This window comes from Medicago sativa, chromosome 1 (assembly GCF_051527215.1).
Source record: "Medicago sativa cultivar Bolivia chromosome 1, Bolivia_mono, whole genome shotgun sequence".
Lineage (NCBI taxonomy): Eukaryota > Viridiplantae > Streptophyta > Magnoliopsida > Fabales > Fabaceae > Medicago > Medicago sativa.
Genome location: NC_140749.1, coordinates 67,308,667 through 67,322,494, shown reverse-complemented (window position 1 = coordinate 67,322,494; position 13,828 = coordinate 67,308,667). Strand labels below are relative to the sequence as shown.

At 32.4% G+C, this 13,828-nt stretch overlaps 1 protein-coding gene, 1 long non-coding RNA gene and 1 pseudogene across 4 annotated transcripts; 1 reads left to right on the top strand and 2 right to left on the bottom strand.

Annotated features, from left to right (window-relative positions):
* Positions 1 to 1,691: 1,691 nt before the first annotated feature.
* LOC146956623 (uncharacterized) lies at positions 1,692 to 3,364 on the bottom strand. The gene is made up of 2 exons (XM_085730029.1): positions 2,780 to 3,364; positions 1,692 to 2,319 (listed from the first exon to the last, which is right to left on the bottom strand). Exons 1-2 carry the CDS (start codon positions 2,830 to 2,832, stop codon positions 1,743 to 1,745), a joined length of 630 nt encoding a protein of 209 aa, XP_085586155.1. The 5' UTR covers positions 2,833 to 3,364; the 3' UTR covers positions 1,692 to 1,742.
* A 541-nt stretch (positions 3,365 to 3,905) lies between these two features.
* On the top strand, positions 3,906 to 13,828 carry LOC146956621 (uncharacterized; annotated as a pseudogene). The gene is made up of 8 exons (XR_015029986.1): positions 3,906 to 4,243; positions 8,327 to 8,440; positions 8,698 to 8,750; positions 8,888 to 8,974; positions 10,474 to 10,533; positions 11,903 to 11,928; positions 11,987 to 12,124; positions 12,863 to 13,828. The product of XR_015029986.1 is annotated as an uncharacterized LOC146956621 (transcript).
* On the bottom strand, positions 5,288 to 8,115 carry LOC146956622 (uncharacterized). 2 transcript variants are annotated; one of them, XR_015020452.1, is made up of 5 exons: positions 7,570 to 8,114; positions 7,165 to 7,216; positions 6,485 to 6,596; positions 5,921 to 6,044; positions 5,288 to 5,523 (listed from the first exon to the last, which is right to left on the bottom strand). It is a non-coding gene; the product is annotated as an uncharacterized LOC146956622 (long non-coding RNA). The 2 variants fall into 2 exon arrangements; XR_015020450.1 differs by having other exon boundaries at positions 5,921 to 6,596; positions 7,570 to 8,115.

Genomic DNA, 13,828 nt, shown 5'->3' with positions numbered 1-13,828 from the left:
ATATAATCCGGATCAGATTGTTAGCTAGTGATATCTGGAAAACGAAATCCAGGCCAGATGTTATGTGCTTTTTGTATCTTTTTTTGATGTCAAAGGTCTCTCTTGACCGTTATATGAACCCCACACAAGCTGCAATGCAATTGCAGGGTTCATATGAACGGTCAACAATGACCATGACACCACCGACACCCCTAACATTGATTCTTCTTTTGCATTTATAATATAGTAATTAAGATAACTATATGACTTTGCATATGGATCATAGAGACAACAATGGACAATGGTAGAAATGAACATAACGTAGACTGTCAAGAAAATTGATTCCATATTGTAAATTTTTTACTCCTTTTCTTTAGCCCCTTGTTCTTCATGTGAGAATACTCTAATGTGTTTTCGTACACTTCAATGTTAACTCTGTCTCTATTATTTTACAATTACAAGTCTAATGAGGATTCAGAAAAGAACATGACTCAATCATCCATTAGCGTACAACCTTAAAATCCCAAAAGACAAATAGTCAACCAAACTCAGGGGCGTAGCCTGGACCCTGAGACAAGGGGTTCAGACCTTTCAACTTTATTAGAGACACCAAAATTTTGTGCAGTTATTTTTTCTTTTAATTATCATTTATTTATACTACTAAATTTATAAATTTCGTCATTTTTTCCCCAATCATATATCTATTTTTTTGCATAAATGTTTAATTTCTTTTTATATTTTCCATATTTTTGTATAAATTATAAATTTTAAAATCTATCAAATGAAAGTTAGAATTTGTATAAATTATAAATTTATAATTCAAAAGCATAATAATTTGGTGTATAACTTTTTGTGTTCTTGAAATATGTTTCACGGAAAGAAGTAAAAATAATTTGCATATGTTATTGGTTACAGAGAAAATGGGAGGGATAGTAAATTGAGTACACCTTGCATTTGAGTTCATGAGAATAAGTATTTCTTTTGTTGGAAAAGATGACTTTTGGAACCAACATGATTAAATAAGATAAAAATTTGTCTTTTCTATTTATAATTTGGGACAAAGAAAGTGAACTTTTTCTGTTAAAATTTAGGATGGTGGGAAGATTAAGTTATGAAAGAATATAAAATATTTAGTAATATATATTATATTTGCAAGAATTAAACACTGGACATTCATATGGTGAGGGATACTTGGGTTATTGGTGCAAAATGTTTGGCTCAGGTGCAATGTTAAAATATCATGAGGTTCATCCTTAAAATATCAGGAGGTTCAAGTAGTATTAAAACAGTGCAATCATGTGCAAATTCTAAAAGCCCAGGGGATGCAACCCTCACTTGTATGTGGCTCCTCCACTGACCAAACTCCATCCATCTAATAAGCAATGATTATAATAAATTTTAGGCTTAAGTGCAGTTTTGCCCCCCCTATTTTGACTGAATCGGAATTTTACCCCCCCTATTTTAAAACTCGGAAATCTACCCCCCCAATTTGAAGTTTTTCGGAATTTTGCCCCCCCACCACATTTGAGTGCATGTTGGCTGATGTGGCAGTGGTGATGTGGCTTTTAAAATATTATCTTATTATCCACCTAATTAATTATTTAAATTAAATAATTATTAATTACAAAAAATAAATTAATTTTTAAAAAATCGATTTTTTTTTTTAAAAATACCTTAAAATGCAGAAAAAAATTCTAAAAAAAACTAGAAAATAAAGATAAAATGTAGGAATTAAAAAAAAATAAATACATGGAAAAACAACATCACATGAAAGATAAAATTCCATTAAACAACAAGCATAACAGAATCTGACAAGCATAACAGCTAATCCTCAAATGAAAAGGGCAATCATGCATACACTTTACAACCAAGTATTCTTTTTCATTTTTCTTGAGACGCAGATTTTTCCTAGTCTCCAATGCATACTCTTCATATGCATCCTTTGCTTGCTTTTTATTGTTGAACTTCAAACCCTTTTCAAACTTAACATGGGCATTCCCTTCACCCAGCTTAAAAATTGGATAGTTTTTACCAAGCTCTTCATCTTCACTCTCTGGTGGAGTATGTAAATCATCGGAATCTTCATAGTGCTCATCTTGAAAATCAGCTGCAGTTGTAGGAGTATCCAATGATTTTGCATCTACATTATTAGTAACCAAGCAAAATGTTTCAGGTGGAAAAATAACACTCAAATCAACACACTCATCCACTCCACCATCATCAAAGTAACTATCATCTTCATCATCGTCTTCTTCCTCTTCACTTGCAATACAATCATCATCTTCTTCCTCCATGTCTTCCTTGTCCAACTCATCATCATTTTCTGTATCTTCACAAGCCCTATATATATCAAGCACATAATATAAACACATACTCCAATATATTCATTAAAAATGCTCAACGAGATACCCCAAATCATGAACCAAACACATAATATAAAGAGTAGGGGTGGGTAAAAAAACCTTTTCACGATTTTGGTTCACCAATAAACATTAAACGCTGTATTTCTATTTTCTGCATTTTTAATGATTTTTTATGCTACATAAAATTGGGTTTGATTGGTTAATCATATAGAATATTCATGACTGAAACAGAATCTGAGTTGCAGCTCATATAGAATATTTATGCAATTATATCACTGAAACAGAATGCAATCCATGTATGACTACAAAATAAAAAAGCACAGATCTACATTATGTCAAGTTCCATATCAGTTCCAAAATCAACAAAGGAACAGCAACTACAACAACAGAACAGCAACTACAACAACAGAGCAGTAATAAATATGAGAAAGACATACCTCAATTTCGTCATTGAACTTGAACCAAGAATCATTACTTCGTGATTCACCATTTTCAGTGAACGGCGGCGACAGAAAGAGGGAGAACGATGAAGATTGAGAACAGAGACAACGCTGTCAAAGTGGATCGGTGATGACGAAGTGGGAATGGCGATGGTTAGGAACGGCTAGGTCAGGGCATCGCCTGAAGGGAAGGAGAAAGGGAACACGGTTGTTTACGTTTTGGTACTGAGATCCACTTTTTTTGGTAGCGTTTTTAAGTTACATTTTTTTTATTAATTTTTTTCTTTTTTTAATTCAGAATATATAATATAAATAGTTTAAATGGGTGAATATTTATTTTAGTATTATTTAAGCCACATCAGCACAATTTTAGTATTATTTAAGCCACATCAGCACAGCCACCTCAGCCAATTCCTGGAAAATATTAATTTGGAGGGGTAAAATTCAGATTTTTAAAATAGGGGGGCCAAAATTCCGACAAACATAAAATTGGGGGGGTAGATTTCCGAGTTTTAAAATAGGGGGGGTAAAATTCCGATTCAGTCAAAATAGGGGGGGTAAAAATGCATTTAAGCCTAAATTTTATGTATGATTTAACTAATTGATTAACGACAAACATATGTTAGGTATGCGAATGTTTTAAGCATGATTTTTATAATAAATTATTATTAGTATATGTAACTATTTTTAATTTTTTAGAAGATATAAAAAAAACTAAATTTAACTAATTAATTCACGATAAAAAATTGTATGATGTATGAATTGTACTTTCGTTTGTAGAAAATAATGTGAACAATGAAGTGATAACTGGTCACTTTTTATATTTACTTTTTTTTTAAAGAACTTTTTATATTTACTAAAAATGTATAAGTAGATATATTAAATAAAGGGTAATGCTAATGCACACCCACTTCAATTTTAGAAGGTTTGCATTATCATCATACACCTTTTTACTTTGGACTTTAAAACCATTTCTTTTCTTTTTAAACAACTTAGATTAGAGGGTAAGAGAGTAATTTCATTTGTTTTTTGAAAACATACAATTAATTTCCCATTATTTTTTTATATTTCCCGTAAGGATGCTTTGAACTATTACCATCATGTTCTCTCTCTAAAAAAAAATTCTCTCAGCAAAATACGGCTGCCCCCTCTTCATTGCCGGAATCCAAGCTGCTTCCATCACATTTCTGGTTCTACTAGCTACACATTCTCATGTGTCATTATATGTTAAGTTTGTCTTCTACCAAAAGAATGTGTTAATTTGTCCTTTTGGTATTGGAATTTAAATATCTCTAGTTTTGACACATATTGTTAACCTTGTACTGATGAACAAAGAGTTTTTTTCCCTCTGAATTTCTAATCTTTTTCTAATTGGGTTGTTTTGAATCAGAATGATGAGTGATTACAAGGTAAAGACGATCAATAATGCCATGCAACAGTTCCTCATTGGACCTAAACACAGTAAGTTTCTTGCTCATTGAATGTTTGCCCATTTTCCTCAATGAAGATGAATTGCATTTTGATGTCGAATTCGGTGTTCTTTGGTTTTTGTGTTTATTTTTCCAATGTTAGTAAACTAGTTTTAACACCCGTGCAACGCACGGGAAGGATTTGATTAACAAAAATATATAATATAAAATGTTTACAATAGCTAAAGAAAAAATTTGGTTGATTCATAGTTGCTTACATAAAACTTTATTACCCTTCGTATTTTTTAAGAATATAAAACTTCAAACTTAGTGATACCGATGCTACATAAAACTCTATTGCCCCATGTGTTTTTGAGGAATATAAAACTTTGGACTTGAATATATTAGGGCTACATAAAACAACTATTGCCCCTCGTGTTTTTCAATAATATAAAATTTTGAACTTATTGATACTAATGTTACATAAAACTCTATTGTCATAGTGTTTTTGAGAAATATAAAACTTTGATCTTAATGATATTAATGCTACATAAAAACTCTATAGCCCCTGTGTTTTTGAGAAATATAAAACATTAGACTTAATAATATCAATGCCATATAAAACACTAATGTCTCGTGTTTTGGAGGAATTTAATATTCTTGGACTTAATGATAGTAAGGCTACATAAAATACTATAGCCCCGGTGTAGTCGAGGATATGATAAAATAGGCATAACTATAGGAATAGACACCATTATAACTCAAGTAAAATAGGCCCTTTAATGGATCATGTTCATTAAGGACAGAAATAATATACAGTTGAATTATAAGGGAGATATGATAAATTATAAGTGACATTAAAAAGAATGCATATAAAGTTATTGCTTTGAAGATGTGTGTTCAATATATTTCCAGTGTCCTCAACTATACCCTTTTTTTACTTTTAAAACAATAACCTGAATTTTGTTTGCAGGAGTTATAATTTATATTATACTCCTGTGAACATTGAAAATGATTGTGCTTATAATAAAAGACAAAAAAAAAAAAAAAAAAAAAAAAAAAAACTGGAAAGGAGAAACATAGTAAGGATTGCCGCTGATAACAATTTCAAACATAATATAAATGATACTAACTAATATGAACGTTGCAATAACCAGAGCATTAAGCTAATGAATACTAATAGAAAGAAACTCGAAGGGAACACTACTATGACAGTAAATTTCAAAGAAGCAAATACAAATACAAAAAGTCTAAATTTTTCTAAATTTGAAACATTTTATGTTGTTGGACAACCATACTATTGATGTCTTGGTATAAGTTGGGTATCAGATCCTGAAAAAGAAAAAAAAAAAGTTTCAGAAATCCAGAATATGTTTAAAAAATTGCATAGGTTAAGTTGCAGACCTCTAAAAGAGCTATTAAAACTCAAACACAGTACCAAAGAAACTCAAGCAACACATAAAAGTGATAGTACCAAAACAAACTTAGGTTCACACATAACCTTGGTTATACATTTTAATGGCCAACTAATCTGATACAACCATTTAAATTTACCTTTCAATTTAAGGAAAAAGTTAATGTACATATTCTATTCGGACCTCTAATTTGTTAGATCATATCATCACTAACCAGCAAGAGATGATACCACAAGGCACAATTAATAGCATATATATTATTGACTGCAACAGAGGTCACCCAATTCCATAATATGTAGTTTTAAATGATATACCTGCAATTGAACCAAAAGCTTCAACATCCTTATGTCTAACCGTGGGTGCTCATTCACATCTCTAAATATATTGGATAGAGCAGCTGAAGCGGCGTTGTCTTGCAATTGGCCCAAAACATGCAACCTAAAATAACAGCAAATATAGCATAGACAGAGGTGCAGGCTTACTAATTTAAGTAGATTCAAATGTGAAAATTGAAAATATAAGCAATTCCCTCATCAAGAGTCAATAAAATTAATAAAATAACTTTCATTATTTGTAAATTGTCTAATATGGTATTCATTGGGTGAAACATATTTCACCCTAATATTAACTGATTCATATAAAAATATGGAATAAAGTATAGGTAGAAAAGATCCAGACACACATGAAGATCCTTTGACTCAGTCGGAAACATTACAATCATAATAAAGTTTCTAACAGCACAAACTCTTGCATTGATTAACATCGATGCATATAGGATTGATCCCATATAAAATAGTGATTATAATTTCTAATAGGATTGATCCCCCCTAATATTGCTATACTTTTATTCCACCAAAAAAACACTAAACAAAATTGACCTGTGTATCTCAATTGCTGGTGTGATGTCTACGCGATTAGTAGCTGGCAAGCAATGCAGCTGACCGAGTCAATATGTAGACAAAAATACACTAAAGATAGTTATAATTCTCCCTGCAAAATAATGTACCGAAGCAGAAAGTTAAAAACTGCAAATTCCATTCTAGAATATTGATTATATAGATCTAAATTATATATATGATATACTCAACTACATAAAACTCTAAAGATGTAAAAAATGTGACTATTGTGAAAGGCAAAATTGACATGAAAAATGCATTTTGTAGATTGATTGATTAGTCTCAAAGGGGACCCTAATGACTAAACAACCTAATAGTTTATAGCTATTGCATCAATAAAAGTATAACTATAGCTTTAAGGTTTACAAAAGACAAAAGGAAAAACACCGTAGGTTGGATTGATGTCAACAACCAGAAAAAAATACATAACATAACATCAATGGGATTATAGCATAATTAAAATCAAACAAATAAAGAATAATAATAAGCTTAATGAAAAACACTCGATCTGTCAGAGAAAAATAACTAAACATCAACCAAACATAAAACAATTACTTGTAAAATGAAAAACACCATAAAAAAAGAGGCACACCTTTGATTCTCTACAATGAAACAAACTGCATAAAAAGAAAAAAAAGAACCAAAAGACAAAGGAACCTCACCTAAATATACACAGAACCTTCAAAAGACAACCCACTGAAATAATTTCAGAACCTGCAAAAAAGAGGAAAAAGGATCAGGAAGATGAGGGATGAGAAAGCCATGGATTTTACAACCACATATAATATTAACACTCCTACACCTTAATTCAAACAATTATACAAACATCTGTGGGTTGAACAAATCAGCAGCAATGCATTTACAAAATTGAAATAACTAATTTAGAAACTTGATTCATGACATAAATGTAAGTACCAAAAACATAACAATCAAAAATGAAATCAACTTATAACAACAACCAATTCACGTTTCAGTTAAAAATCAAAAATTATTTATTGTGTTTTCAACAGTAACATCAAAACAAAATCATCCACTACAAAATTGAGAGAGAGAGAGAGAGAATGGACCATGAGAGCTTCAAAAATCAGCAACAACACTTTATTTTGGGGCTTCGCTATGGCTACTGCTAGCTTTGTTCCTCATTGTACTCGAGGTTTCTTCAATTTCGAGGTTCGCCATTTGTTCTTCACAAAGAATGATAAACAGAAAACACCATGAAATAGGAGGGAGAGAGAGAGAGAGAGAGAGAGAGAGAGAGAGAGAGAGAGAGAGCTTCTGGTGAAAATATCCATGGATCTCCACCAAGGATTGGACCGGAGAAGAAGAAGAATAGTGAAGGAATGAGAAGATGTAAGAGTGAGATGGATATACGTTTGAATCTCTGAGGTGAAACTTGAACTTGAAAGGTTGAGTTTTGAGATGTCTGTTTGAGTTTGTCTAAATTTTTGGATCTGGCAGCATCTTCACTTGTCTTTTAGTGGAATTTGAATTTCAAATTAAAGGATTTCCCTCCTATTGCAAGAAAGCTAAATTTGGCTAAAATAGTGAACTTTTAGTTTTTGTGATGTACATGTGGATGGCTTAGAAATTTGACACTTGTCAAAATCTACCCAAAATGAGACCTACATTAGTCTAATATTAAGATAAGGTGTCACATACAGTGTCTGTATTTTGATTCTCAATTAACACAACTGCGACCATAAAGGTGGAACTATATAACCATGTGTGTCAGTGTCGTGTTGGTGCCGGACATTGGACATGCCTTTAATCTGAAGAGTCTGTGCTACATAGGTTTTTTCTCACTTTTATTTGGACTCATTGCAGGTCCTTACCAAGAAGGTGTATGGAAGATAAGAGTGAGCTACCTGATGCTTATCCTTATAAGTCTGCTTCTATTGTTTTTGTCAACAAAATTTACCATCCTAATGTTGGTGAAATGTGAGTTTTTTATAGCAAGCAAACTTTCATTGTTTTCTAAGGGACACCGAAGGAGTTTTAAGATGAAAGTTCAGGGTTCAAACCTTATAAACTAACAGAACTACTAACTTGATTACATTTTCTTGTAAAAAAATAACTTCCTTGTTTTCTATCATATTTAAGCAACACCATTGTTCTCCATGGAACCTGTGTTGGCTGTTGCACAAATAAATTGCTAAACTCAACAGCTGATCAAAACCTTTTTCTTTGATATTCAGGTCTGGTTCAGTTTGTTTAGATGTTATTAACCAGACTTGGAGTCCCATGTTTGGTAAGCATTATTAACAACCTTTACCTTACATATATTGGTGGTAATGAATATTACTAAAAGTGCACTTGCTATGCATTTGATTCAACCTTGTTTGATTGTTATTTTTGCTAACTTACATTTTTCTTATTTTCACTCAGATCTTGTTAATGCATTAGATCCATTGAATGGTGAAGCTGCTTCCTTGATGATGCGAGATTGTGCTGCATATGAACAAAAAGTTAAAGGTAGTAATCCTTGTTAAGTTTCTCCAGATTGAAACTGTAATGGCTGTTATAATATATTTATGCAATCTATGTTAAAATTATGAGATCTTCTTCATTATTGTTGACCATAAGTTGTTATTTTACATATAATTCCAATTGGGGTGAGACTTCATCAATAGGTAAATATAAAGATTTGATGATGCAAGATTGTGCAAAATGATTTATGTTCCATATCAAATGCATCAACTCCCATCCCCACAAATAATACAAAAAAAGTAATGCTAGATGAAGATTCGCTTTTTTCCATGAATGATCCCCTGCTGAAACCAATAGAATATGAATGTCTTATGTCCTCACTTGCCAACACACATGTCAGCAGCATCCACACACTTATCGTAGTTTTGTGTGCTATAAGCTCTTGGGTCTGTATTCATATTGGGAGCTGAAACGTTAATGTTTTCTTTTTGGGTTGGGAATGGGAAATTAGATTTCTTGATTTAATGATGTAGACCTGCCTATAATTCATGGCAACAAACATTGATTCATTTTTCAAAAAGCAATCACGGATGGTGAAGAAAAAACAACCAGTCTTTTTCCTACTAGGTCGGATTGTTTATATGTATCAATTGATGCCAATAGTCCTGTCATGTATTAGGTCCAAAGATAGATCATCTACCTCTAACTATTGGATTATTCTTCATCTGGTCTACTCTTCACAATCTTGCTTTTATCAGTCTAAGATGAGATTCTACTCTGATTCTCTCTTCAATGAACATTATTATAACCCTTTCTCAGTCTTGTGGTATCACTCATCAAAGACTTTCTTGCTTCATTTTTCGTTTGGATAAAAAGTATGCTGAATGACCTCTTTGCACTGTATTCCTTATATATATTGATCACTACTGCTTTATAATAATGATGATTAGTGTACATTTGTTGTATAAAATGATGACATGCACAAATAATGACATACTCCTTATGTTACTTATAATGATGTAATTAACGTTGGATATGATATTGATGGCTGGAATATTACAAAAAATTTCCCCTTTTTATCTCAAAATGATTGATATGGTGCTGCTCTCTTCATTGCAACTTTTTCTTTGTTCCAATTGAAATGTTCTTCTTTTAGTACTATAGATTGTATATATTTGATTCTATGTGGAGTGTTATCTCAAAATCTCTTGCAATTGTACTTCAATGTTGCAGATTAATTGTTTACCCATTTTTCTCAATGAGGGTGAATTACATTAGGATCTATGACTGCTTAGCTTTAAGAGAAACAATTTTTTGACATCAAATTTTGGTGTCGAATACGGGTGTCGTTTGGTTTGTGTTAATTTTTAAAATGTGTGTAAGTTGTTGTAGAAGGTAAATAGTAAGCGAAACACATACAATGTCTCTATTTTGATGTTCAAATAACACAATTGTATCTCTGATTAACACAATTGTAGAAGTGGGTTTTTCTTCTTCTCTTTGTTGTTTTCAGTTTCACTCACTTTTATTGGGACTTATCGCAGGTCCTTATCAAGAAGGTGTATGGAAGACAAGAGTGGAGGAGCTACCTGATGTTTATCCTTGTAAGTCTCCTTCAATTGGTTTTGTCAACAAAATTTACTATCCTAATGTTGATGGAATGTGAGTTGTTCCTTTTTTTCTAAGAGACATGAAAAGAGTTCTAAGAAGGAAGCTCAGCGCTCAAACCCTGGATACGACTACTAACTTAATAACATTTTACTATCCAAAAAAAATTTTCGTTGTTTATTGTCATTGCAAATCTTATAAATTTTTACGAGTTAGATGTTTTAAAATCTTTGAAATTACAAAACCTTACATTATCTTTTAAAATATACAAGACCTTCATATAATCTTTTTAAGGTTTGACCCAATACATTCACCTAAGTTTGATTATGGCATACCTGACCTAACCAGGCCAGACTTTATAATCATTGAAATATATTATCGACAATATAAGAATGACTATGTGTGCGTGTGTGTGTGTGAGAGAGAGAGAGAGAGAGAGAGGAAACAATTGTGTTGATTATACTTTTTTTTTGTCAAGTAGCCTAGTGGCTAGAAATTCACCACTTAAGGTGAATAAGTGGGGTGTCCGGGGTTCTAACCCCAACCCCTACAAATATAATGCAGTGTCCCTAGCAACTGACCTAATCTCACTGGGACGATTATACTTTTCTTTATCCGCACATTATTATTTTATTATTTTTAGTTTTGTAACTTCTAATATATTTGATAAATATTAAGGGGGGCTCTTTGGGAAATTATTAATTTATAAGTAATTTTTTCAACTGTTATAAATTTATACCATTTCGATCTATTAAATTCCACCTTTTTTTGACCAATTTTAAATTCCATCTTAAAAGTTACAAAATTTTGACCAATTTTCTGACCCAATACATCCCCCTAAGTTCGATTTTGGAAATGGATTTGGTGCGTAACTGCTTGACACAATTACTCACCTCCACCGTCCGATTTAAAATTGATGTATGAGATGATTTGTAAATGCTTTAATGAATCGGTAATCTTAATCGTCTGATCTCGAATCAATGGCCGAGATTACCCATAGCGTGTATGGTTTCTCAACTGCATTGGATTCATGTCCATTTTTTATTGTAGGTTTGACTTGACCTAATCGATTTGGGCTTTATCGGACTAGATTAAATGGGCCTGGCCCACCCTATTAACAACCCTAGTATTTAGCATTATAAAGGAACAACAGAAAAAAGTTGTTTGATTTTTTTTAATGTCAAAAAATATTTTGTTGGGAGGGAGTTCAAAGAAGGGGAATGAAATGAAGGTAAGAGAAATACCCCTGAGAGAAGAGGAGGGTTTTATTCTCATAATCTCTCAACTTAAGTCATTTATTTTCGCACCATATTTCTTATCCTTTTGAATAAAAACTCAAATTCGGCTGATTTTTTTCATTTGCAGCATTGAAATTCTACAGCAGCACCAGTTAGTACCATCACCGCCACCATCAATTATCAATAATTTTCAGGGGAAGGAGTATAAAGGAGACCAGGGCCATTAACAGAACCATCAAAGGGGAAGGAGTATAAAGGAGACCAGGACATTTTTGTTCAGATGCCGAGGGCACGAGATGTTCTGTCGGTCAGAAAGCATGCAGAACCAAACTGTGGATCATCATCCAAGGTATATTTTCAATACACATAATGATTTTATACATGATTTTACACATTGGATTTTTTGTGCGTTTCATATCCTGAACCAGAATGTTTTCACATGAATGGCTAGTTATCTTTTAATGTATTTATGATTAGCATTACAATGTACTTAATTCTGCATTCATAATAAATATATAATCACAATCTACCGGTTTCTTTCCTAAAATAATATATATAAAATTCCAAACTCTCAGCTTGCTGCTAACTGCTATAGGGTTAATACAATATTAACCCAATCAATACTAATCGATGTGTGTATCTTTGTTGGATAGCGATCACAATAGGAATCTCGATTTATTGCGATGAATCAAAACTTACCCCTAAATCGCATGATTTGGATTCTGCTGTGGGCGCAACCTTGAAATGGACAGGGTGGTCCAACTAAAAAGCCTTGAAACGGACACTATCGTGCAAACTGGTTTGTAAAAAGATATATATATATATATATATATATATATATATATATATATATATATACACAAAAGGTGTCTTCTAGCAAAACCCATATATATATATATATATATATTGCAAACTGGTTTGTAAAAAGCCACTATAGATTATTCAATGAATCACTGTGGTTTTATTACTTTGATATCAAAAAATTGAGAAATGCTTCTACTAGTTGACAAGATCTAAAAGAAGAAATTTTATTTGAGTATTATGCAAAAAATATCTACTGAATTTTCTGAAACTTTATGCTTTACAGAAGGTGAAGGTGCATCGTGCCAAGTATGAGGATTCGGTTTCTCTTGGTCACCAAGGTATGGTGAATTTGAGACGTAGTAAAAGGCTGTCTATGTCTCTTAAGTTGCATGGTATGGAATCAGAAAAAAGTCCTATGGAGAAAACAACTGGCAAACCAGATGTTGTGATCAAGAAGAAAAAATCAATTGCCAAAGCAGCTGTGAGAAAAAAGAAAAAATCAACTGCCAATGCAGCTGTGACTGAAGAGAAAAAATATGACCCATTTAGTGATGATTCTCGTGATAAGTTTGTTTCTGTTGGTCCTCTTTTCCAAGTGGAAGTCCCGCAATGGACTGGTGTAGTTTATGGGAGTGACTCTAAATCTTTAGGCACACAAGTATGGCCTGTTAAAGATGATTCAAGACCTACTACAGAAACAGATCTTGTTGGTCGAGGAAGACGAGGAAAGTGTAGCTGCATTGTTCAAGGTTCAGCTGACTGTGTAAGACTTCATATTGCTGCAAACAGGATGAAGCTGAAGTTTGAATTGGGTTCTGCATTTTACCATTGGGGATTTGATAAAATGGGCGAGGAAGTTTCACTTCAATGGACAGGTGATGAAGAAAAGAGATTTAAGGATATAATGAGTCTAAAAATCCCCTCCCAAAACAAGTCTTTTTGGAACAATCCATCCAATTACTTTCAAAAGAGGACAAGAAAAGACATGGTGAGTTATTACTTCAATGTATATCTTATTCAACTAAGAAGCTATCAGAATCGAGTGACTTTGGAAACTGTTGACAGTGATGATGACGAAATCGAATTTGAATCTTTTGGTGATGGTTTCGGGAGGAAAGCTATCAAGCGTCCATCAATTGAATTCAAGGAGTGTTCAGAGAACAAGTAATGCTTTGATTTTAAGTTGACAAAACAGTGTGATAAGCCATTTGAGGAAGAAATTGGAGAAGCTGCAATTAATGTTGTCTGA